We start from the raw sequence: 23,224 nt of genomic DNA on the forward strand, positions 1-23,224 counted from the left end.
GATTCTCCTGCCTCAGCCTCCCAAGTAGCTGGGGTTACAGGCGTGCGCCACCGCCCCGGCTAATTTTGTATTTTTAGTAGAGACGAGGTTTCTCCATGTTGGTCAGGCTGGTCTTGAACTCCCGACCACAGGTGATCCGCCTGCCTCGGCCTCCCAAAGTGCTGGGATTATAGGCGTGAGCCACCGCGCCCGGCCCATTGTTTTGTTCTAGTAGCATTACTTCTTTTCAGTAAACCCGCGTTTTCCCCTTCTCTGTCCAAATAACAGTCACTCTTCAAGGAAAGTACTTAATTCTGTAAAATCAATGAGAAGCGCAAACGTGCATTGTCTAATCCTCTAAACAACTTATAAGTTATGTGGTATATACTGGTTATTAGATTATCTCTAATTTACAGATAAAGAAATTGAGTCATCTTAGTCATTCAGATGTCCCTAAATCATAATTTTGTGATTATCTTGTGTTACAGAAAGGAAAACCAATTCTGATATACATGAATTTAACTCAGAAAATGACTACTCCAACGGATGTGGTCGCCTCCAGTAATACAAGCAGAGAAAGGAGGGAGTTCAATGAAACTAAAATTGTCTTTTATCTTTCCTTTCCCCCAACCATTCCGGCCAGACTCTTAAGTTCTCTACAGGGCTGTGCAACCCCATCATAGACACTTCAATGAAGATTCAGAACCGCAGCAGAAAAAAGTAGGATTATAACTAGTTCTTCCTTACCCTCCTAAAAGTTCTTAGATGATTTGCTAATTCACCACGGAGAATGCCAAGTAGCTGTTTGCTCTTACAGGAAATGTGATTTCCAGAGAGTACACCGTAAGCTTCAGCTCATGTGAAGGGCATCTTCTGAAGCTCGTTTCCGTGAAACTCGCCCTGTTAAATATCTCCCTTCCCGTGATTCGTGAGAGAGCTAGTCTAAAAACAAAAAACTTCCCCTTTCCTCCAGGTCGGAGATAATTTTCCTCTAGTTGCTTATAGCTTGGTGACCAGGCATTACTGAAAATGTGCACGTCGAACCAGCAGCAGATTTGTGTTTAAGAATAAACTGACAAAATTTTCACTTCCTACCCTGAAATATTTAGAAAGGCAACCCAAAACTACAAGGGATAATAAATGTTAACTCTCAAATTATGGACTTTGAGTAAAGACATCCCAGTCCTTTTTCCCAGTGTACTTTCCAGAGTAACTTAAGGGAGGAGTCCGATGTTCCAAATGATTACAATAATTTAGGTAATGTAAATGGGTGGACTTATTTCTTGATGGAGCACATTCCACCTCTAGATGCGGCCACTAATCATTTCTAGGCAATGGCTGTCATGTAGACCTATTATTGCCAGATCTTCCAATTTTCTCAAGAAAAGCCAAAAGTGAAGATTTTTATCTGTCAATGTTAAATACAGGCTTAAACTTGAAAAAAAAAAAGTACTGTCAAAACAAAGCACATAGGTAGGTAACCAAGCTGTAGGTAACTCATCCATAATCTCTGGCCTAATGATCCAGCTATTCTGTAGCCTCAAAGCTAAGACGACCAAAGAATTGAAAAATTAAGTCCTATATATGCATCAAGCCACGCTGCCATTTCTCTCATTGGTAGACTGAAATCTGCTGTTTCTTCTAAAGAAGTCTCTTGGGGTTCACCAGCTTTCATATGTAGATACTGACAGGCTAATAACTATTCAAAGAATATCCTGGTTCTTCCCTCAAAATACGAAGTGTCAGACACATTTCATTTTTAACTTGTCTGGGATGGTCTGTGGACTTAACTGGTCTGATCACGACCATAACAGCTGGTGGTCACCTTTGCTTTTCTGACCACCCAATCACTGCCCTTGATCATGTTCAGTTTCCCTCTATCCCACTTTCAGAGACAACCACAAGCTTCAGCAACTAGGCTCAAGCTTGCATGCATACACTTTAATCCCTCTATAATTAAAAATACCAGATAATACTTTGCTGATCAATAAACAAAGGTATTTATTCAGCACCCATGTGCCAAGCACTGTGCTAGGCACTGTGGTGGATACAAAAATTAAGACATGGTCCCTGCCCTTAAGGAGCTTACATTCTCATGAGGGAGACAAGACTAATATACATGTACCAGCTAGGAACAGTACAAGACAATATATAATTTGGCGTAAGAATATGTCATACAGACTTGAAGCTTTATAGGGATTCAGAGACAGACAATAAAATAGGCCTTAGAGTCAAGATTTTTTGAGGAATCAGGAACAAGGCCAGGTCTTGAAGAACTGAAGAGACTTAAGTTGAGGTCCCTGTTAGGTAGAAGCGGGAGTAAAGTTAAGAAAAAAACAAGTATGCATATAATGTAGGGGCCTACTAAGAAGTCACTGTGGATTTCTGAGCAGAGGAGTGACTTGATCATACAAGATTCAACAATTTTATTGCAAACTCATAAAATATGTTTAAGTAGCCTGGAGACATCCTACAAAACACAGAAAATAATGGCAGGATCATGACTAACAACATAACTGGAACTCACCTGTCAAAGAGAAACAGCTACAACATAAAACACTGGCAGGATAGATGACAATAGTTCTAGGAAGCCCATTACTCAACATGGCAATAGCTCCAATGCTTCCTTATTTTCAGAGGTCCCAGAGACCGAGGGTTTCGTTATCCAGACCCAGGACTTAGGTGTTCTGCTTCTAGAGACTACACAAGAGGTATGAAAGATATGAGGACATACAAGAGTGACAGAAAAAACAAGTGGAAGAGAGAAACAAATAGAAATCCATACTGGAAAAAAACGCACCGAAATGTATATAAAATGTATCTCCTAAGGAGATGCAATTTGTATGTCCATTTATTTTTAAATGAACGTATAGCGTATTTCCGTAACAAACAAAAAACACTATGCTTTAGTCAAGTGTGCTTTTCAGTATCACTAGAAGAATGCAGGAATCCCTCAAATTATGTGTAAGGTTAGTTGGTCACAAAATTCCATGTATCAAATCTCACTTTGTTTATTTGCATTGTGAAAGGGAAGTGTGTTCTGGAAGAACTAAGATTGAGAGATAAATTGGGGAGAAAGTAAGGACTTTTCCTTAGGTCCATTCAAGCACAGGTATCCTGTCAAGCAACACAGGGCTAGGAATGGTGGATGTAGGGCTGGCCAAACTGATGAGAGGTGATTGAAATTACCACTGCTCAGGAAACAGTGTAGTCGCACAGCAGGGCATCCTACCACTGGGAACTTGCACCCTATAAAATCGGAGAAACCAAAAACCCTGTAACTGCCTGGCTTTAGGCTGTACATTCAAAATGTATTTCCTGTTTTACCCAGTCATTAATGTATACAGATATTCCCTACTTAAATGAACAGTGAGTGAATAGATTTTAGGATTAGCACTTTACCACAAAAATGCCATTCATTGCATAACTCCAACTCAGGGAAAACAAATAAAACTAGAGAAACTCATTTCTAGCCCAAAAACAATTTAAAAAAACAAAAAACAAAACTCTAACAAACGTTACTGATAAAGCGTTCTTGAGCAAAAACAAGATAGGATAAAACTTAAGAATCCCATAAGGATTATGCTAAGATTGGCTTTTAAACTTTAAAAACCTTTTTTAAACTGCTTAAAGAAAAAGCAGTCCCATAGACCCAGGTTCCATAAAATTGCAACAATCATATTCAAAGTTATTAGCAACATGTAAAATACTTAAATACCATTAGTTATGCAATTCCATTTAAAGACATTAAAACACTTTTCACTTCAAAAACAATCTGAAAATTCCAATTTAGGATGTCCATTATGTTTAAGCCTATGTCTATCTTTCTGAGGACAATCTCACATTCTGGAAAGCTACCCCTTAACAAAGGTTGAATGAACTACTACTAACAATCCACTTTTGGGAAAGGGACCTGTGCCTACACACTCTTAATGAAAACTGTCTGGAATCATCTCTTTCCTAGGGGTGCTCTTGACTCTTCCAGGTTCTCTGAGTTACTTAAGCAGTGTGAATGCAAACCTGCTGAGACTCAGGGAAGACTTAATATTTAGGGGAAGTATTTATTGAACCACAGCATTAAGTGTCTACTTCTGTGGACCCTGTCTAATTTCTACCTGATTGGGAAAGTAATCCAGGTACTTGGCTCTGAAAAGGTTCTTGAATTTTCATGAAGCAAATGACTAATGTTAACCAGCCAAAGACCCTAGAAGAACATATGCCTAGCTAACTGGTATCTGTTCATCTGGCTCCAAAGTCAACATTGTAACTTGTTTTCCAAATGTAATGAAAATCTGAGACCATCTCTATTTTTTTTTTTTTAAATTTTAAAAGAATAAAACAAAAAAGGCAAAAAACAGGCCGGGCATGGTGGCTCATGCCTGTAATCCTAGCACTTTGGGAGGCTGAGGTGGGAGGACTGCTTGAGTCCAGGAGTTCAAGACCAGCCTGGGCAACACAGTGAGACCCCATCTCTATTTAAAAAAATTTTTAATTAAAACTTTTTTAAAAATAAAAGAAAAAAAAGTCTAATGAAAATCTTCCTAGTTTTCCAAAAATGTGGCGCTTATCAATCTTTCCCTGGATACTTCTTAATGGAGAAATGTAAGTAAAGCAAATAAGATGCCACATTAGCTTACAGCTGACTTTCCTATATCTGAATTCCTACTGCTACAAGAACCATCCTCCCTCCTTTTTTTTCATGTTGTCTGACAAAGTTTTGCAAAACCCAGATGGAAAACAACCTATCCAGATGACAAATCAATCATCTTCCTGCTGAATCTTGCATTCTGAGTTAGTAAGACATACACAACCACAGCATGACAGCCACGTATTTCCAATCCTGAAATGAAATCCAGTTAAAAGTTGTGAAGACACAGGAAGAACAGCTGTGTAAACTGTTCTGAGCTCAGATCTACGCAGGAGGGCTACAATACAGTATCAGAATTTAAAAGATCACACACAAAAGCTTTAATACAGTGAGAGAAAAATGGAATTCAGTTTTATTTTGTCCTCTCTGAAACTTCCATTTACACCATGGCCTCATCTATCAAGAAGAGGAAGAAAAGGCTCTGCCTTATACCATAAAAATCAAGTACTCATGTACTTGTTAGAGGTGGCAGGATATTTGTTTCTCCAGTTTTTTGGCTCCAAGAAATTACACTTTCAGTACCAGTGTAGTGAGGAACCACTGGCAAACTGTTGGAAATGTCTTCTGGATTAGTCAGTGTACCATTTCATAAAGTGCTTCTGGAGTTAAAATCTGCCAAGCTGTCAAAAGTGTCCACACTTTTGCAACAAAGGATAAAAGAATCCCAGTGGGTATCACCGAGTCCTTCCCAGCTGGGTCTCATTATTGGCACTGCTGCTTTAACCTCCGAGGCGCTGGCCCTCACCCCAGGCAAAGCCTCCTGGCCGTTCTTCAGGTAGTGGATTGTAATTTGGATCCTCATCTGGTGTATCAAAAATAGCTTTCCTAAAAGACAGGCAACAGATAGAATTTGGTCCCAGAGTCATCTCAGGGCCAAAGTACTACAAGGTCAGTTCAGGCCCCACAGGGTTTCCACCAATAGGTAAGCATTACACCTGCCTGCCAATTAAACAGTTAACATATTGTAAGAGCATCTATAATTATTAACATTTATATTAGCTTTTCTCTTTTACTGATTTTTACTAAACATAATAATTATAGAGAAGGAGGAAATAGAGATGAGCAAAATATCCTAAATTCCCAGAGGTAACTATTGCAATGTTTTAGTTATTCTTTGGGAACTTTTACATTATGTCATTTTACAAAAGTTAGATCACACTACATCTGTTTTGTAACCTGACTTTCACATATTTATCATTAATGTCTCCCCATAACCAAGGTATCACCCAAGTGTGCATCAACAGGTGAATGAACAAAACACGGTACATACATATAATAGAATTTTTTTTTTTTTTTGAGACGGAGTCTTACTCTGTCGCCCAGGCTGGAGTGCCATGGTGCGACCTCGGCTCACTGCAACCTCCGCCTCCCGGGTTCAAGCAATTCTCCTGCCTCAGCCTCCCGAGTAGCTGGGATTACAGGCACCCGCCACCACGCCTGGCTAATTTTTGTATTTTTAGGAGGGACGGGTTTTCATCATGTTGGCCAGACTGGTCTCAAAACTCCTGAACTCAGGTGATCTGCCCGCCTCGGCTTCTCAAAATGCTGGGATTACAGGCATGAGCCACTGCGCCTAGTCAACATGGTGAAACCCCGTCTCCACCAAAAATACAAAAATTAGCCTGGCGTGGTGGCGCATGCCTGTAATCCCAGCTACTACTCAGGCGGCTGAGGCAGAAGAATCGCTTGAACCTGGGAGGCACAGGTTACAGTGAGCTGAGACTGCTCCATTGCACTCCAGCCTGGACGACAGAGCAAGACCGTCTCAAAAAAAAGGAAGGAAATTCAAGCACATGGTACAACATGGATGAACACTGAGGACTTTACGCTAAATGAAATAAGAAATAAGCCAGACAAAAAAGGACAAATATTGTATGATTCCACTTAGGTACACAGAGCAGTCAAATTCAGAGAAGCAAAATAGAATGGTGGTGGCTGGGGTGGGGAGTTGTTTAATGAGTACAGAGTTGTAGTTCTGCAGGATGAAGAGAGTTCTATGGATGGTGGTGTTGGCAGCAAAACAGTATGAATATACTTAATGCCACTGACCATTTAAAATGAGTTAAGATGGTGAATTTTATGTTAGGTATTATTTTACCACAAAATTTTTAAAAAATTAACAAGGTATCCCAAGAAAAATTACTGCAGAATATAGGAGGGGACAGTAAATGTCCAAAAGACTCTCTTAAGTACTACGATGTAGTAATTCAAAACCTCACTAAAGAAGGAACCATTAAAGCAGCATCCTCAATTTGCACTTATATTTCTACTTGTAATCCTCCACAGTTGATAAAATTAGAAATGTATCTGAAAACTTCTAATTTATACTGGAGTCGGAAAAAAGTATACTTCAAAACGAGTTTTTAAAATTCTTACAAATTAACAATAAAAACAAACATACCAACATAAAAAATGGGCAAAGGGCTGAATAGGCAATTCAAAAAGGAAATCCATGTGGTCAACAAACGTGAGAATGTTTGCTCTCACAATAATCAAAGGAAAGTATATTAGAAACTGAGATCCCGGCAAGCGTGGTGGCTCATGCCTGTAATCCCAGCACTTTGGGAGGCCGAGGAGGGTGGATCACCTGAGGTCAGGAGTTCAAGACCAGTCTGACCAACATGGCAAAACCCCATCTCTACTAAAAATACAAAATTAGCTGGGTGTTGTGGCGCATGGCTGTGATCCCAGCTACTCGGGAGGCTGACGCAGGAGAATCGCTTGAACCCAGGAGGCGGAGGGTGCAGTGAGCCGAGACTGAGCCAGTGCACTCAAGCCTGGGTGACAGAGCAAGAATCCATTTCAAAAAAACAGCAACGACAACAAAAACAAAACTGAGATCCCTTCTACTGCCCAAACATTACAGGATGGGGGTGGGGGCACATCCTGGTATAGGGAGTCAAGAGCCCCATCAGACCATGCACACATGGAGGTGGCCTGACGAGATGTTAGCCTGAGGAGGATGGGGAGGCATCCCTGTAAGAGGGCAGCCTGGTCTGGGGAATCTGAGGGTGAGTGAGATGAGCAAGGCATCCCGTATGGGAGAGGTGGAGACTATCCCGAAAGACTGGTTACATATGAGGGGTAATTAGGTAGGTAAAACATTAATCATCATAAGAATCAGGTTAGGACAGATGGAAAGGGCAGATGGAAAGGAGTGGTACATTCATACAACCAAATAATACTCAGCAATAAAAAGGAACAAATTACCAATAAATACAAGAACACAGATAAGTCTCAAAAACATTATGTTGAATGAAAAGAAGCCTTATACCAAAGAGTACATGCATACTGTACGATTCTACTCATGAAGTTGTAGAACATGAAAAACTAATCTACAGAGGAACAAAATCAGAATAGCAATTGCTTCTTGGGGGACAGGTGCAGTGATTGACAGGGAAGGACATCAGGGAACTTTCTGGTTGATGGTAATTTTCTGTCTTGATAGATACACAGATGTGTGCATTTATAAAAACTCGGTTGACACACTCAAGATTTGTGTATTTTGTTGCATATAAATACTAAACTCTAGTTACTGATATGCATACGCAAGTATATAAGGAATTAAGTATACATATAATGGCACATACATTTTGGATTGGAAAGCTAGATGTAGGGATAGGTGTGCAGTAAGAATAAGGAACTATTAATTACAGAATCTATATGGTGGCTACATGAAGCTCACCCCGATTTTTTTCTGATTTCCTATAAGTTTGTAAATTTTCATAATAAAATACTGGAGGAAACAAATAGGAAAAAGGCTAGAATGAACCATGAGGTAGTACTAGAAATGGGAGTACAGTATAAACCCATGTTTTTAAAAATACATAGATCTAAAAATATACATGTGTATACATTATCATACATACATACATATAATTCCATTGCTCTGTTCACTGAGAGGATCTGGGAATAGCAACACTCCAATAGCAATGAGCACATCTAGCACCCAGATCTTGGCTTCTAAATACCATTCTCCACTTTAAAGGAACCAGGGCTCCTTGAAGAAACAGCTGATTCTAGGACTGGATCAAGGAGAGCACAGGATGAGCCTGGTATATCTTGTTGTGCCAGAAAACAATTGCAAAAAAATAAAAAAATAAAAAGTGGGGTGTAGTGGCTCACACCTGTAATCTCAGTGCTTTGGAAGGCCAAGAGACAAGAGGATTGCCTGAGGACTGGAGTTCGAGACTAGCCTGGACAACATAGAGAGACCTCGTCTCCACAAAAAAAAAAAATTTAAGAAATAAGCAGAGCTTGGTGGTGTGCACCTGTAGTCCCAGCTACTCAGGAGGCTGAGGTGGGAGGATCACTTGAGCCCAGGGGTTTGAGTTAACAGCGTTCTATGATCATACCACTGCACTCCTGCCTGGACAATGGAGTGAGACCTGTACCGCATATGTAATTTCCTGTAGGACTGAAATTGTTTCGAAACATTTTTTAAAAATCATAAACAATGAGACATCATCCTATAACTATTCAACTAGGAAAGGGTAAATAAAATGCCTCCCTTGTTTGATGAGGATGTGGGGAAAGGAACAGTTATAAATGCTAGTTGAAATGTAAACTTGAACATCCATTCTGGAAAGCGTTTGGCAACAAAATAGGAATTCTACTTCTAGGAATTATCTTTTGAAAATAATCATGGATGTGTGCAGAGATTTAGCTACAAGGATATTCACCATTCCAATTACAGAAGAGAAAACCAAGCACTAATGTCAATGTCCATCAATAAGGGATTAGTATAATTATGCCATATCCATACCATGGAATATCACCTGTTATAATTTTATAACACTTTAGGATGGAAAAAACAATTATGACATACTAAGTTTACAAGGTTACAAAAACTGTTTTTTGAGACAGGGTGCCACTCTGTCCCCTAGCCCGAAGTGCAGTGGTGCGATCTCGGCTCACTGCAGCCTCAACCCTCTCGGCTCAAGCAATCCTTCCACCCCAACCTCTCGAGTAGCTGGGATTACAAGCATGTGCCACCATATGCAGCTGATTTTTGGATTTTTTGTAGAGATGGGGTTTTGCCATGTTGCCCAGGTTGGTGTCAAACTCCTGAGCTCAAGTGATCTGTCTGCCTTCATCTCTCAAAGTGCTGGGATTACAGGAATGTGTTATGTTGTCCAGGCTGGAATGCAGTGGCTATGTTAAAGGCCTAGCCCAAGAATAGCAGTGACTAGTCACAGGCGCAATCATAGTGCACTACAGCCTTGCCTGGCTCAGCATTTTTTAAAAAGTACACAGACAGTAAAGACTGAAGAATACACATAGAAAAGTTAATGGTGGCCACTGCTATACCCAAGTGTTGGGATAGTGGACAATTTCACTTTCTTCTTTTTGCTTAGTATTCTACAACAAACATTTTATAACAAAAACTCACATTTTACTTCTCAATTGAGCCCTTTTTAATATGGCATCTCCCAAGGATACCAAATTTCAGAGTAGAAAGAGGTCTCATAAATCAAAGTTCTACTGCACTCCAGCCTAGGTGACAGAGCGAGACCCCATGTAAAAAAAAAAAATAAAGAAATAAATAAATCAAAGTTCTATCTCAGGAAACTGAAGTGCAAAAAAGAAAAGACTTGTTCTATGGCTGGTCAGTGGGACAGCTATACCTGGTTTCCAGTCCAAAGCTATTTCCACTCTGCTTCACTGCTTATCTCAACCACCTGCTTGGCAGGCCACAAAGTCCACCATCAGAAACTTTCAACAGTTTTGCCCATTTTGCTACCTTATTTCACTAAATGTGGACAGCAGCTTTCATAAAACCAGCAGGCTCCTACCGGAATAGGAAGTTCTAGTGGTCATCTGGAACAATTACCAGGTTACTCCCAAGATATCTTGAGCCTGTTAACCTTGCTCTTGCCACAACCCTGGCACTGTCTGCTCCTACCCAGTCCAAGTGCTCTTCAACTGTAGCCAGAATGCTCAATCTGCAAATAGTTACTGACCTGAACTATGTGTACTAGGAGCTAGGGGAGCCAAAGAAAACACAGATCATGCCCCCTGTCCTGGTTTGCCTGTCAGAGTATGTAACCTGGTGTTAAATACTCACAAAATAGATGGTGTTTTCAGAATTCTTATTCCACCAGGCTGATTGGGAAATACATCTTCCAAGAAAAAATATATGTGTCCAACTGCAATACCTAGAGTCAAACAGAAATAAAGGATGAGGGAGAGAATTAAAATTTAGATTGCAGGTAGACCTACCAACATAAATTGCCTATATTTAGGATGAATGTCAACATAATTATTAAAAATTAATGAACTAATATTGTAGTATTTTACAATAGGTAATACATAAAGGCCAAACAGAATAAACATGAAAAATAGTAACAAAATACTTTTACAGGTAAAATAATTTAAAAAATAGTGAGAAGAGCCTTACCCAAAAGGTCCACAATGATTGAGTTCCCCAACAACAAGGAAAACCCCATGAGCACCCAGGGCAGAAAGGGGGCCTGGAAGTTGAGAAGGCCGAAGAAGTTCATGCGGACATAGGGGTTCCTTCGGCTCCAAACGTAGACGAGCATTATTGTAAAGGCCTGGCCCAAGAAAACTAAGCTCACAAACAGACCAAAAAGCTAGCAGATGGCATTAAGGAAAATATCAACATTAAAAGTTTAATAGGGAAGACTGAGCAGGAGAACTAAAGATTGTGTTCTAACAAAAGTTTGAATTCGAAAAGTCAAGTTGTTACATCTTTAGAATAGAAGGAAAAACACCCAGAAAATAATTATGCACAGCAATCAGGCAAAAATCTGTTTAGGCTAAATTATCGAGATTTACAGCTACTTCAAACAAATATTCTGCTTTCGTGAAGTTCTTGCCCCTTTGGAAAAATGTGTTAATTCTTCGGTCAATAATTATATTAAAGCTTGCTCACGATTAGCACCTTTACAGAGATGAATAAAGCTAGCTGGAACAAAACCATCTTGTCAGACCGTACCATATGTAAGTCTATTGTATAGATGAAAATTCTTTTTCTGAAAAAATAATTTATTGGTTTTGATAGCCACCACGTAAATGTCTTACCAACTTAGTTTAAAAGTGAAGTACGCCAAGCAGTAATGATATAACTGAGTTGCTTAACAGTAACCCACCTGGGTTAAAAGTTCCTTTGACTTGCTCATCCTGTCCGACTGCTAGGCTTGGAAACTTGTCACAGAAAATGTGCTGTAAAATAAATGACAGTGCCCTGAAGCTAAGATCTAGAGAACTGTGGGAGACAGATGACAAGCTTTAGGAAGAGCCAGGGTGTTCTTCAACATTTTCCCGTGTTCTATTTGTTGAAGGATACGGTCATTAAGAATCCACCAAAAAGGAACATAAATACAAAGTCTGCTGTCCGACCTCGGAAAGAGCCTTCTTCTAGCATTCGACAGTAACGATATCTTAAGTTCCAAGTTAAGAAAATATTAAGCGCATGAACATGAACAAAGTAAAAATTTAACGTTACCTTGTAAGTACACTTGGATTCCATATTATTTGTAATTAGTCAAGTCTTCATTTGTATGAGAATGTTTGAGTGGTAATGTGATTACTTTTTTACCAAGCATTTTAGAAAAGGTCAAGACCAGCATCATTTTTTACAAACTGGGAACTAATCCAGATGACACACAGACATGCTTTCAGTCCCTTATTCTTTTTTTTTTTTCTTTTGAGACGGAGTCTCGCTCTGTCACCTAGGCTGGAGTGCAATGGCACCATATCGGCTCACTGCAAGCTCCACCTCTCAGATTCAAGCGATTCTCCTGCCTCAGTCTCCTGAGTAGCTGGGATTATAGTTGTGTCACCACGCCAGGCTATTTTTTGTATTTTTAGTAGAGAGCGGGTTTCACCATGTTGGCCAGGCTGGTCTCAAACTCCTGACCTCGTGATCCACCGCCTTGGCCTCCCCAAGTGCTGGGATTACAGGTGTGAGCCACCATACCCGGCCCTCCAGTCCCCTATTAAACCTTTAAAAATTTGTATTGTCTTTCCTGTGCTCAGCCACACCTTAATCTGCACCATCTTTGCTTTCCCACATCCTAACTTGGAAGAAATCCGCAGCAAGAAGCCTTGTGTGCTAAACTACTTTTCCAGGCCTGGCAGGTTGAGCACCTCAGTCAATAAAGATGAATTATGATGAAAAAAACTTTATTGGAAACTTATCAGAATGATATCCTACATAGGATTTAAAATGGATTCCTGCCATCCTCAGGAAGGAATGCAGCTGCAGATGAGTTGAACTGTAACTCCCTCTTAATACAGAGGGCAGGGGTGGAGGAGGAATGCCCTGCTCCGTGGCCCCAAATGCCACTGGATCAGAGCTGGGGTTTTCCTTTCAACAAACCGGAACTTGACAAGCCCAGCAGACACAACCACTGTCTTTCAGCCAGAAGTTCCAGCAACCAGGACCCAAGGAGATCTCAAGTTCCCACTCCTCATGAACCCACTCCAAAACTTATGCCCAAATTCTGCTAAATTATCATTGTATTCAGATTGTTTTACCACCTTGTACCTGTTGGTGTTACTGTGGAGGTATGCCTCAATTAAATCAATTCTCCCCTCCCTTGATCAGATTTGTAAGTAACAAAAGAGCAGAAGTGCTATCTTTTTATGGTTAAAACCTCCCATTTGAACAAAGTGACCTACAAACATTTTCAAAACATTACTACCTAACCAACTAACTTTATGTACCACTGACCCAGAAATCACGGCTAAGATGGTACCAAAAACAAATAACAGGATTAAAAATTTCAACTTACTTTTTTACTTCCTAAGAAAAAGTTTTGATGCTGACCCCATTTAATAAAGGATACAGAAAAATCATGTTAAATAAAAAATTGAATCCGACTGGCCCAAAAAATAAGAAGTTGGTGATTAATCTCCATATCTGTTAAAAAAAAAATCAAGAGAAAGATGTATTAAGTAAAATAAATTACCAGGAAACAGCTCCATATTAATACAAAAGACACATCCTATGACTGGGATGGTTGAGAAGCCTTGGACAGAGTGATATTCTGTTCTGAAACAAAAACGGGGGCATATAATCTGATGTTAGATTTTTTTTGCTTGGACAGAGTGATATTCTGTTCTGAAACAAAAACGGGGGCATATAATCTGATGTTAGATTTTTTTTTGCTTGGACAGAGTGATATTCTGTTCTGAAACAAAAACGGGGGCATATAATCTGATGTTAGATTTTTTTTGCTGCTTTTAGTTCAAAGTCTGAAAGACATCATTGGGACTGTGACATTTATAATAATAGGACAGAAAATTTTAAATTGTGATCGTCTTATGGAGAAAGTTTGGTGGAAAGACTAGGTTAATCAGCAGAACAGAAAACAGTGCTTTCATATGTAGTATCATCATATAATAAATAGAACTGACATATCAGAGAAAAACTTCAGGGTCTAATATAAATTGCTGAGAAATGTTTACATTAGGCAGTCAGAAACATCTAAAAGAAAGGAAAAAAAAAAAAAAAAAGAGACAGGTTCTCACTATGTTGCCCAGGCTGACTCAAACTCCTGGCCTCAAGGGATCATCCACCTCAGCCTCCCAAAGTGCTGGGATTACAGGCGTGAGCCACTGTACCCTGCCAAACACTTATTTTCTTGCTGGAAACCCTGAAAGACCCTTCCCTACCCAACATCTTCACACCCACAGTAACCACTCGCAATTGTAGAGTGCTTAACGTTTTAAAATGTCTACTATCTCTTGTGATCCTGTGAGACAAGCAGGCTACCCCCAATTCACAGATAGAAGACTAAAAGTTGACTGACTAGCTGAATACTAGTTATTCAGCTAAAAGTTGAACTTTTAAATGTCCTGACCAAGGACCCGCAGGAGTAGATGGAAACTCTGATGGCAAATCTAGAACTCCTAACTCCAAATGCACAGTGTCATCAAGAGTTTAACCCCAGGCAGAGTAAAGCCAAGTAGGAAGCAAGACTTACTTGGATGGAACTACAGCTCCATGTGAGTATTGTGGGAACACAGTGACAAGAGATGACAGGACTGCTTTACAGACCACTAAATTCTTGAGAACTGTTAACTATTAAAGTTGAAACAATTCAGTTCTACATATTAATTATCCAGATTTTAGAGTCCTCATCCTAGTGAGGAGACAAGCATACACATAACTGCAAAGTTAAAGTGAGAGATGCTCTAAAACAAAGGAGGATGAGTACATAAAGGTTACACAAAAGCTGCGTTTTGAAAGGCAAGCTAGAGTTCAATGGATAGAAAGTGAATGAAACACATTTGAGACAGACCGAATAGCATGTGTAGAGGCACAATTATTGGCCTTTGGGTCTCTCCCCTACTCCATCTATGGTAAGATCATCCTGGAACAGAAAAATCCATCTCTCTTTTAGCATTTTATTTTGAGACAGGGTTTCACTCTTGTCTCCCAGGCTGGAGTGCAATGGCACAATCTCGGCTCACTGCAACCTCCGCCTCCTGGGTTCAAGTGATTCTCCTGCCTCAGCCTCCCCAGTAGCTAGGATTACAGGCATGTGTCATCACGCTTGGCTAATTTTTGTATTTTTAGTAACAGACAGGGCTTTACCATGTTGGCCAGGCTGGTCTCGAACTCCTGACCTCAGGTGATCTGCCTGCCTCAGCCTCCCAAAGTGCTGGGATTACAGGCGTGAGCCACTGAGCCCAGCCTCTTCTGGCATTTTAATCACTGGAAAGGACCATCTCTCATTGTAATCTAATAAACCACCATATAGCTTTAGATGTTTGGAATTTTGTTAGTATGATCTGATCCCTGGAAGACAGATCACAGTTTAAAAGCACTAACAGAATTGAGTTTCTGGACCATGGTGATTAACACCAAGGTGGTGGGTGTGCCTAGGTGGTGAATGGACAAAATAAGGCCATCCCTGTGAGACAACCCCTAAGCAGCTAGCTGGTCAGTCTCCTCTCATATGACAACATTAAGTCTAAACCAGTGATTTCCAAATACAGGAACTGGGCACATCAAAACGATGCAGGGAACTTTAAAAATAAAACACAGATTTTAATTCCTACCCTTGCAAATTCTGATTTGATACTTGTTGAGGAGCTTGAGAATCTCTTCAAAGTTCCCTAAGGGATTTTCAAGTCCAACCAGGCTGCAGAATCACTGCTTTATATCCTGACAAGACAACTTATAATCAAAGGTCCCCACTGGGTTCTTTTTTAGGATAGTGTATAACAGGATTTGCTACTAAACAGTAAGAAAAAGAAGAAACTGAAGCATTAATCACTATTGTGATGAACCACTTACTTGAAAGTGTTTAAAGATTAATTCAGGATTGAAGTACAACTGAAAAGGTGTGATCAATTCCAACTGCTGAAATAGAAAAAGAGCTTCTTAAAGCAAATCAACCAAGAAACAAAATTTCATCATTTACAACAAAGAATTAGTAGGTCTAGCAATTTCCAACTCTCGGTCACTTAAGACTGATTTCCTTTAAGCCTTTCTCCTTAGGCCAGAGGAAGAGGTTGGTAAAGAATTCTCTAGAATTGGTAGAATTCTTTGTAACTTCAATACCTAACACAAAAAAGTTTGTTTTATGTTGCAATAGTTGAGGCTGACATGAAGAAATGAGGCAGACAGGTGGTGATATTTTAGACACAGGACAAATAAAAACAGCTGCTATGAATCTACCCACCACATGGGCACCACCTGAAACAGCTGTATGAAACAACAAAACTCACTTGAAATAACGGAGACTCGAGACCCTGCCACCGTTAGGGCTGGGTACCTCCTGCTAGCCCCTTATTATCCAGAAACCCTTTTTATTATAAGCCATTCCCCTCTCGACAGTTTCCAGCTTGCTTTCCCCATTCCTGTTTCTTCACTAAACGGACCTTCCTCTCACTAGTCACCATGGTACCACCTGGCCATTGGCACAGCTCTCGGACACATTTCTTGGGTGGGAGGCTCCCGCAACCCTAACCCGCTATAGGTCCGGCCCTCATCTCTTAGAAACTGACCTGACCCCCCATGAAGCGGCACTCCCTTCTCAGGTCACTGGATAAGCATTCTTGGCGCCAACTCGAACCCCAGAGTAATCCCTGTACGCCTCCACCCATCCCCGGGACCAGCCCCTCTGGGCCTCCCCGAGGCCCAAACCCCAGTTTCCTGAAGACCCAGTCATATCCAGCCCAGATAATGAGAAGGTGGCACTGCAGCTGCTCACCACGGCGGCGGTGGTGAGGACGCAGGCAGTGGTGTAGGCGCGGCTGACCGGTGGGATCTGCAGGTACTCCAGCCGCAAGCTCTGGTACGCCATCTTCCCCACCGTCGCCTGCCTCCCCCCACTTCCCCTTCCGCCAGCAGGCTCCGGCGACGGGGCGGGCCCAAAGGCTCCCCGCCCACTTTAGTTTTCCCGCGGCTGCCCAATCAACGCCAAGCAACCGGCCAGCCGCCAATCCGTAGAGACCTAAGGAACGCACATCCGCCAATCACGAGTTGCGTCGCCACCGCCCCCCGGCGCCCCATCTCCCCATCCTCTCTTCTCCACCAGCCAACGTCCGGGAAAAACGAGTAAGTACAGGTCCCTTCTGCCAATCTCCGCCGGCCACAGCTAACTTTCCCGCCCGGCCCCTTTCTGTCATAATTGAGGTGTCCCCAACCAGCCAATCAGGAACGCGAGAGTATCCCGCGTTTGCTTTCGCTCGCCGAGGCGCGTATCAGTCGGAATTTTGGGGAGCCAACCGCGCCGTCTGTCCCTGGCAAGCCAGCGGCGGTTTAAAGGAGGTGGCGGGAAGCCTGTGTGTGCTCGAATTCGTCACCCTCATGGTCGCTCCGGTAAGCGCTGCGGGGCAGCATTTTCTGTGAGGAGGAGCGGGGACGGGCGAGATTGGCTTAAGCGTCTTCGCGAGGGAGCGCGGCGGCCTGTGGGTCGGCCTCATCCCGGGCTCCGACCTGAAGGTCCCGGCATGCAGCGCGGGCGCGGGGCCCGACGGAAGCCGGGAGCCGGCCGGAAGCGGTTCCTGCGCTCTGGCTTCTGGGTCCTGTCCAGCGCGATCGCGGGGTCTTAGACAGCTCAACTCGCCGAGATGACCTGGGCACCTCTGCGTTGAACCGGCAAATACTGATCAAGCCGCATTTATTCTGCCCTCAGGAACTCTTAAGTCTAGCAGAGAAGATGAGGCGGTAGAAGTTCATCAGTCAGTGCCCGAAGAGAAGTCCTAATGGGAATTCAAAGAAAGGAGTTAATCAAGGAAGTGTATTTTTTTGTTGTTGTTTGAGATGGCGCCCACCTGTAATCCCAGCTACTTGGGAGGCTGAGCTAAGAGGATCACTTGAACTTAGGAGACAGAGGTTGTAGCGAGCCGAGATCATACCACTGCACTCCAGCCTGGGCGAAAGAGTGAGACTTTGTCTCAAACAACAACAACAACAACAACAACAAGAAAATTAGCCAGGCATGGTGGCCTGCACCTGTTGTCCCGGCTACTTGGGAGGCTGAGGTGGGAGGATTGCTTGGGCCCGGGAGGTTGAGGCTGCAGTGATCCGTGATCGTGCCACTGCATTCCAGCCTGGGCGACAGAGCGAGAACATGTCTCAAAGAAAAAAAAACAGAACGAAATCCTACCTTACATATACAGCCAAACAGTTATAACCACTCCATATTTAGCCATTACAAACGTAAATTTTTATTTTATTTTATTTTTTGAGAGGGAGTCTCGCTCTGTTGCCCAGGCTGGGGTGCAGTGGCGCGATCTCGGCTCACTGCAACCTTCGCCTGTCGGGTTCCAGTGATTCTCCTGCCTCAGCCTCCCGAGTAGCTGGGATTACAAGTGCCCACCATCACGCCTGGGTAATTTTTGTATTTCTAGTAGAGATAGGGTTTCGCCATGTTGGTCAGGCTGGTCTCGAACTCGATCACCTCAGGTGATCCGTCCATCCGGCCTCCTAAAGTGCTGAGATTACAGGCATGAGCTATCGTGCTCAGCGTACAAACAAATTCTTAGGATTGGCTGCATCTTATCTTCCCATAAGAAGATTTGACTGTACTGCTTATTGCAAATTATTTCATAAAGTGCATCCTAAATTCACCTGATAATTGAAGTAGCAGTTTGTTTTAGCTAATTGCCTTTATCTGAAGGAATAATAAAATTTCTCTTATTTCTATGACAAGCATATCATTTCATCTCAGAAAAAGATGCTTATGTTGAATTCCCACAATGACAAGGAAGATAGGGGTTTTATTTTCCTAGATGTTTATATTTGAGAGGAATTACTCGCAGACCCTTGAAAAAACATGTCAGGGTTATAAAGCTGACAAGGGGCTTACTCATCTTCTAATTGGGTTTTTTTCAGATGGCTTGGCTGGAGGACAAGCAAACTGGGGACATTGGCAACGGAGTGATCAAAATGATAGATCATGAGGCCTAAAATGAATAAGGAAAGAAGAAAAGTGGGAGAGGCTGAGAACAGAGAGAGGGTGGAGGGGCTGTAAATCTTGAAGATTAGGGTACAATATGAGTATATGAGTAAGAATTGGAAGAATTGTATAGGAGGCAGTAGTCGAAAAGTAGAAGCAGTTTGGAAGAGTAGTTACAAATATCAAGAGCCAGGCGGCTAAAAGGTGGAGCTATAGGTCATTGAAGCTCAAGAAACTGAGTCTCTAGGGCATTGGTTAAGTCATCTGTCTAGACTTCAAAGTTGTCTAGGATGGTAATTCAGAAGACTGTGATCTGTGCCAAAGTCACAGGTAAGGGAAGTGAACAACGAGGAGGGGAAAAGGGAGGGTATAGGCTGAGGAAGGAGCCTCAGAGAGGCAAGAGTTTATATCCTGTTGTGGAAGTGGCATCAGGTATAAAGGAACACAAACTCCTTATTTTTTATTGATTTGCTTCTTTGTTTGCTATCTGTAAGGTGATTTGTTACTTCCTGCAGAAGATTTTTTTTTCCAAATGAATCATTTCCTTTTTACATTTGCAGGTTTTTCACAACTGAAAATAACATAGCAAAATAAGCGAAGATGTCTGTGGATCCAATGACCTACGAGGCCCAGTTCTTCGGCTTCACGCCACAAACGTGCATGCTTCGGATCTACATTGCATTTCAAGACTACCTATTTGAAGTGATGCAGGCCGTTGAACAGGTTATTCTGAAGAAGCTGGATGGCATCCCAGACTGTGACATTAGCCCAGTGCAGATTCGCAAATGCACAGAGAAGTTTCTTTGCTTCATGAAAGGACATTTTGATAACCTTTTTAGCAAAATGGAGCAACTGTTTTTGCAGCTGATTTTACGTATTCCCTCAAACATCTTGCTTCCTGAAGATAAATGTAAGGAGACACCTTATAGTGAGGAAGATTTTCAGCATCTCCAGAAAGAAATTGAACAGTTACAGGAGAAGTACAAGACTGAGTTATGTACTAAGCAGGCCCTTCTTGCAGAATTAGAAGAGCAAAAAATTGTTCAGGCCAAACTCAAACAGACGTTGACTTTCTTTGATGAGCTTCATAATGTTGGCAGAGACCATGGGACTAGTGATTTTAGGGAGAGTTTAGTATCCCTGGTTCAGAACTCCAGAAAACTACAGAACATTAGAGACAATGTGGAAAAGGAATCGAAACGACTGAAAATATCTTAATTGCTCAGTAGTCAAAGGAGGAGCCTGTCAAAAAGTAGAATCATAAGGAATTTATACCAGTGACTGTTCAAACCAGCCATACTTTTTATTAGATTTGCTTTGTCAACTCTTTCTTGTATTCTGTGTTTTCCTCTTTTTTGGTCTACTTTCCTGAGGTATTAAGTGTACTACTTTGAACTAGGCTGAAGCATCTGTTCCTTGGAGTCTTCTAATAAGTGGGAAGGGATCAAACAAAGAAGCCATGGCCAGTTAAAGATATTTGCAGAGTTATACCTTGGTCATAAGTCCTTTGTGACCTTGATTATTTTGGCTTACTCTTTGGATGAGACCAGACAAGAAAAGGGTTAAACGGGTGGCTCCTTTAATATTATTATTATTGTTTTTGAGACAAGGTCCCCTTCTGTCACCCAGGTTAGAGTAGAGTTCAGTGGCACAATCTTGGCTCACTGCAACCTCTGTGTCCTGGGCTCAAGTGATCCTCCTGCCTCAGCCTCCCAAGTAGCTAGGACCACAGGTGCGTGTCACCATGCTTGGCTAATTTTTTTGCAGAAACGAGGCCTCACTATATTGTCCAGGCTGAGTGGCTCTTTTATTAACCAGTCATTACACTGCAGAACAGCCAACATAGAGTACTTGCTCTGGCCCTGTAAATTTTCTTACATGAGGGCGTCAATATGTAGTGGAAAGAAGCATGTAGCAAAAAAGACAACCTTGATCTTTAATAAAAAAGAAGTTGGTTTATTTCCAAAATAAATCCCCTGACAACCTGGTGATGTTAAGCAATTGACTGTCTTAGAGTCCAGCAGAAGACCTTAGACAAAAAAAGTAGAACCCACTGGAGTAGAAAAGGAAGCATGTAGCATATACTCAGTAGTGAAATTTAATTTTACTGACTGTTAGGTATCTATGCCAATTTGTTTTCATACTTCAGTTGGTTTTGGAATCTGCCTTATACCTAATATTTAATTATTTATTCACACTCATAAGCATCAAATATTTAATGCCCTCAGTGGGAAATTTGTGTTTAAACTCAATGGAATCTAATATTTCTTCATGTCGTTAGTCCCTGTAGAATGTTAGGTCACCCAAGGAAAGGGGAGAAATAGCAATGGTTGTTCCTAAGGTATTGCTTGCCCTCCATGTCTTCCTAAAGAGCAGAACTTGGAGTTTCTCCTTTATGTAGAGAAGAAGTAACTTAGGGTGTATTTGCAATGAAATATTCATAGATATTGAAAGCTTGTGTTTACATGAAATATGTTTATTATCAAGAAGTCCTTTTTCCAATTCTGTACATTAAATATATGTGTTTTAAAGGGTTTGGTTTTTTATTTTCTGCTGTCTATAATGCCATGGTATATTTCTTTCCAGTATGACTTTTTACTCAATTGAAAACATTGTCTTTTTCACATTTATAGCTTATTCAAAATCTACTGTAGTGGGTCGAACAGTGATCCCTCAAAAGATAGGTACATGTCCTAATTCCTGGCACCTGTGAATGTTGCCGTATTCAGAAAAGGGGTCTTTACAGGTATAATTAAGGGTATGGAGATAAGGAGATCATCCTGAATTATTTGGATGGACCCTAAATCCAGTGAAAAATCTCCTTAGAAAGGCAGAGGGAGATTTCAGACAGAAAAGGAGGAGGTATTATGACCTAAAGGCAGGTTGGGGCCGGGCATGGTGGCTCACACCTGTAATCCCAGCGCTTTGGGAGGCCTAGGTGGGCAGATCACTTGAGGTCAGGAGTTCAAGACCAGCCTGGCCAGCATGGTGAAAACCTGTCTCTACCAAAAATACAAAAAATTAGCCAGGTGTGGTGGTGCATGCCTGTAATCCTAGCTACTCAGGAGGCTGAGGCAGGAGAATCGCTTGAACCTGCAAGGCGGAGGTTGCAGTGAGCAGGGATCGTGCTACTGCATTCCAGCCCGGTGACAGAGCAAGACTCCATCTCGAAAAAAAAAAAAAAGTTTGGAGTAATGCAGCCCCCACAAGCTGGAAGAGGCAAAGAAGAGATTCTGCCTTACAGCCAACAGATGGGTTGCATTTCTGGCTTCCAGAACTGTGAGAGAATATGTTTTAAGTCATCAGTTTGTTACAGCAGTCACAGGAAACAATATACCTATTAATTAGTAGGCATGTTAGTGAAATCTGAATATTGAGATGTTCATGAGGATATAAGCTATCTATTAAGGAAACAACTGCTGAGGCCTTGTCATTATTACATGCAGTAATATGGTTCATCTTAATACAGTTAAATATGGTCATGACCTGGGTAGAAGGGTGAAATCCAGTGTTTGAACTCGGGTCCATTTCGTGTTGAGTACATGCTTAATAATTGCTGGACATTACTGTTGCTGTTTGTTACGGTGGTGTCTCTGCAGAAATAATATAGTTGACCCTATCATCCTCTAATAAGTAAATTCTCCCTTCAGAAATTTATGAATAAATCGAATAATATACAGTTGGTTACTCATTCTCTGCTTCCCTGGAATGCAAGGTTGTTTTAACATGTGAAAATGCATCAGTAGAACAGAATAAATAGAACCACAATAGAATAAAGGATAAAAATTGTCCCATCTCCCATCCAGCATCAATCTCACCCAATTTCTCACTTTCCCCCCACCCCAATACGAGATCCCGTTGTTCTGTAATACCAAACCTTCCCTGGTTTTATTTATTCTCTACTGTCATGCCTATTCACCACTACATAATGGATGTAAATGCAAAAATAAAAAAAAAAAAATTCTCAACATAGCTGGGTGCAGTGGCTCACGCCTGTAATGCCAGCACTTTGGGAGGCTGAGGCAGGCAGATTGCCCGAGCTCAGGAGTTCAAGACTAGCCTGGGCAACATAGTGAAACCCTATCTCTACTAAAATACAAAAATTAACCAGGTGTGGTGGCGTGCTCCTGTAATCCCAGCTACTTGGGAGGCTGAGGAATGAGAATTGCTTGAACCTGGGAGGTGGAGGTTACAGTGAGCCGAGATTGCG

At 41.5% G+C, this 23,224-nt stretch overlaps 2 protein-coding genes across 6 annotated transcripts; one reads left to right on the top strand and one right to left on the bottom strand.

Annotated features, from left to right (window-relative positions):
* Positions 1-1,955: 1,955 nt before the first annotated feature.
* DERL2 (derlin 2) lies at positions 1,956-17,010 on the bottom strand. Of its 3 annotated transcripts, XR_008495200.2 has the most exons (8): positions 16,822-17,010; positions 15,903-15,968; positions 13,444-13,517; positions 11,940-12,033; positions 11,028-11,223; positions 10,695-10,785; positions 8,501-8,652; positions 5,316-5,452 (listed from the first exon to the last, which is right to left on the bottom strand). XR_008495200.2 is itself a non-coding variant. In XM_054459475.2 (7 exons), the coding sequence occupies exons 1-7, from the start codon at positions 16,912-16,914 to the stop codon at positions 5,347-5,349; spliced, it is 717 nt and encodes a 238-aa protein (XP_054315450.1). In that variant the 5' UTR covers positions 16,915-17,010; the 3' UTR covers positions 1,956-5,346. The 3 variants fall into 3 exon arrangements, 2 of the variants coding, with proteins under 2 accessions (XP_054315450.1, XP_054315449.1); XM_054459475.2 differs by lacking the exon at positions 8,501-8,652 and having other exon boundaries at positions 1,956-5,452; positions 15,903-15,965; XM_054459474.2 differs by lacking the exon at positions 8,501-8,652 and having other exon boundaries at positions 1,956-5,452.
* An 85-nt stretch (positions 17,011-17,095) lies between these two features.
* On the top strand, positions 17,096-21,545 carry MIS12 (MIS12 kinetochore complex component). Of its 3 annotated transcripts, none has more exons than XM_054459481.2 (2): positions 17,096-17,168; positions 19,575-21,545. In XM_054459481.2, the coding sequence occupies exon 2, from the start codon at positions 19,615-19,617 to the stop codon at positions 20,230-20,232; it is 618 nt and encodes a 205-aa protein (XP_054315456.1). In that variant the 5' UTR covers positions 17,096-17,168; positions 19,575-19,614; the 3' UTR covers positions 20,233-21,545. The 3 variants fall into 3 exon arrangements, with proteins under 3 accessions (XP_054315456.1, XP_054315453.1, XP_054315454.1); XM_054459478.2 differs by having other exon boundaries at positions 17,124-17,432; XM_054459479.2 differs by lacking the exon at positions 17,096-17,168 and adding an exon at positions 17,669-19,344.
* The last annotated feature ends 1,679 nt before the right edge of the window (positions 21,546-23,224 follow it).

Source organism: Pongo pygmaeus, chromosome 19, assembly GCF_028885625.2.
Source record: "Pongo pygmaeus isolate AG05252 chromosome 19, NHGRI_mPonPyg2-v2.0_pri, whole genome shotgun sequence".
Lineage (NCBI taxonomy): Eukaryota > Metazoa > Chordata > Mammalia > Primates > Hominidae > Pongo > Pongo pygmaeus.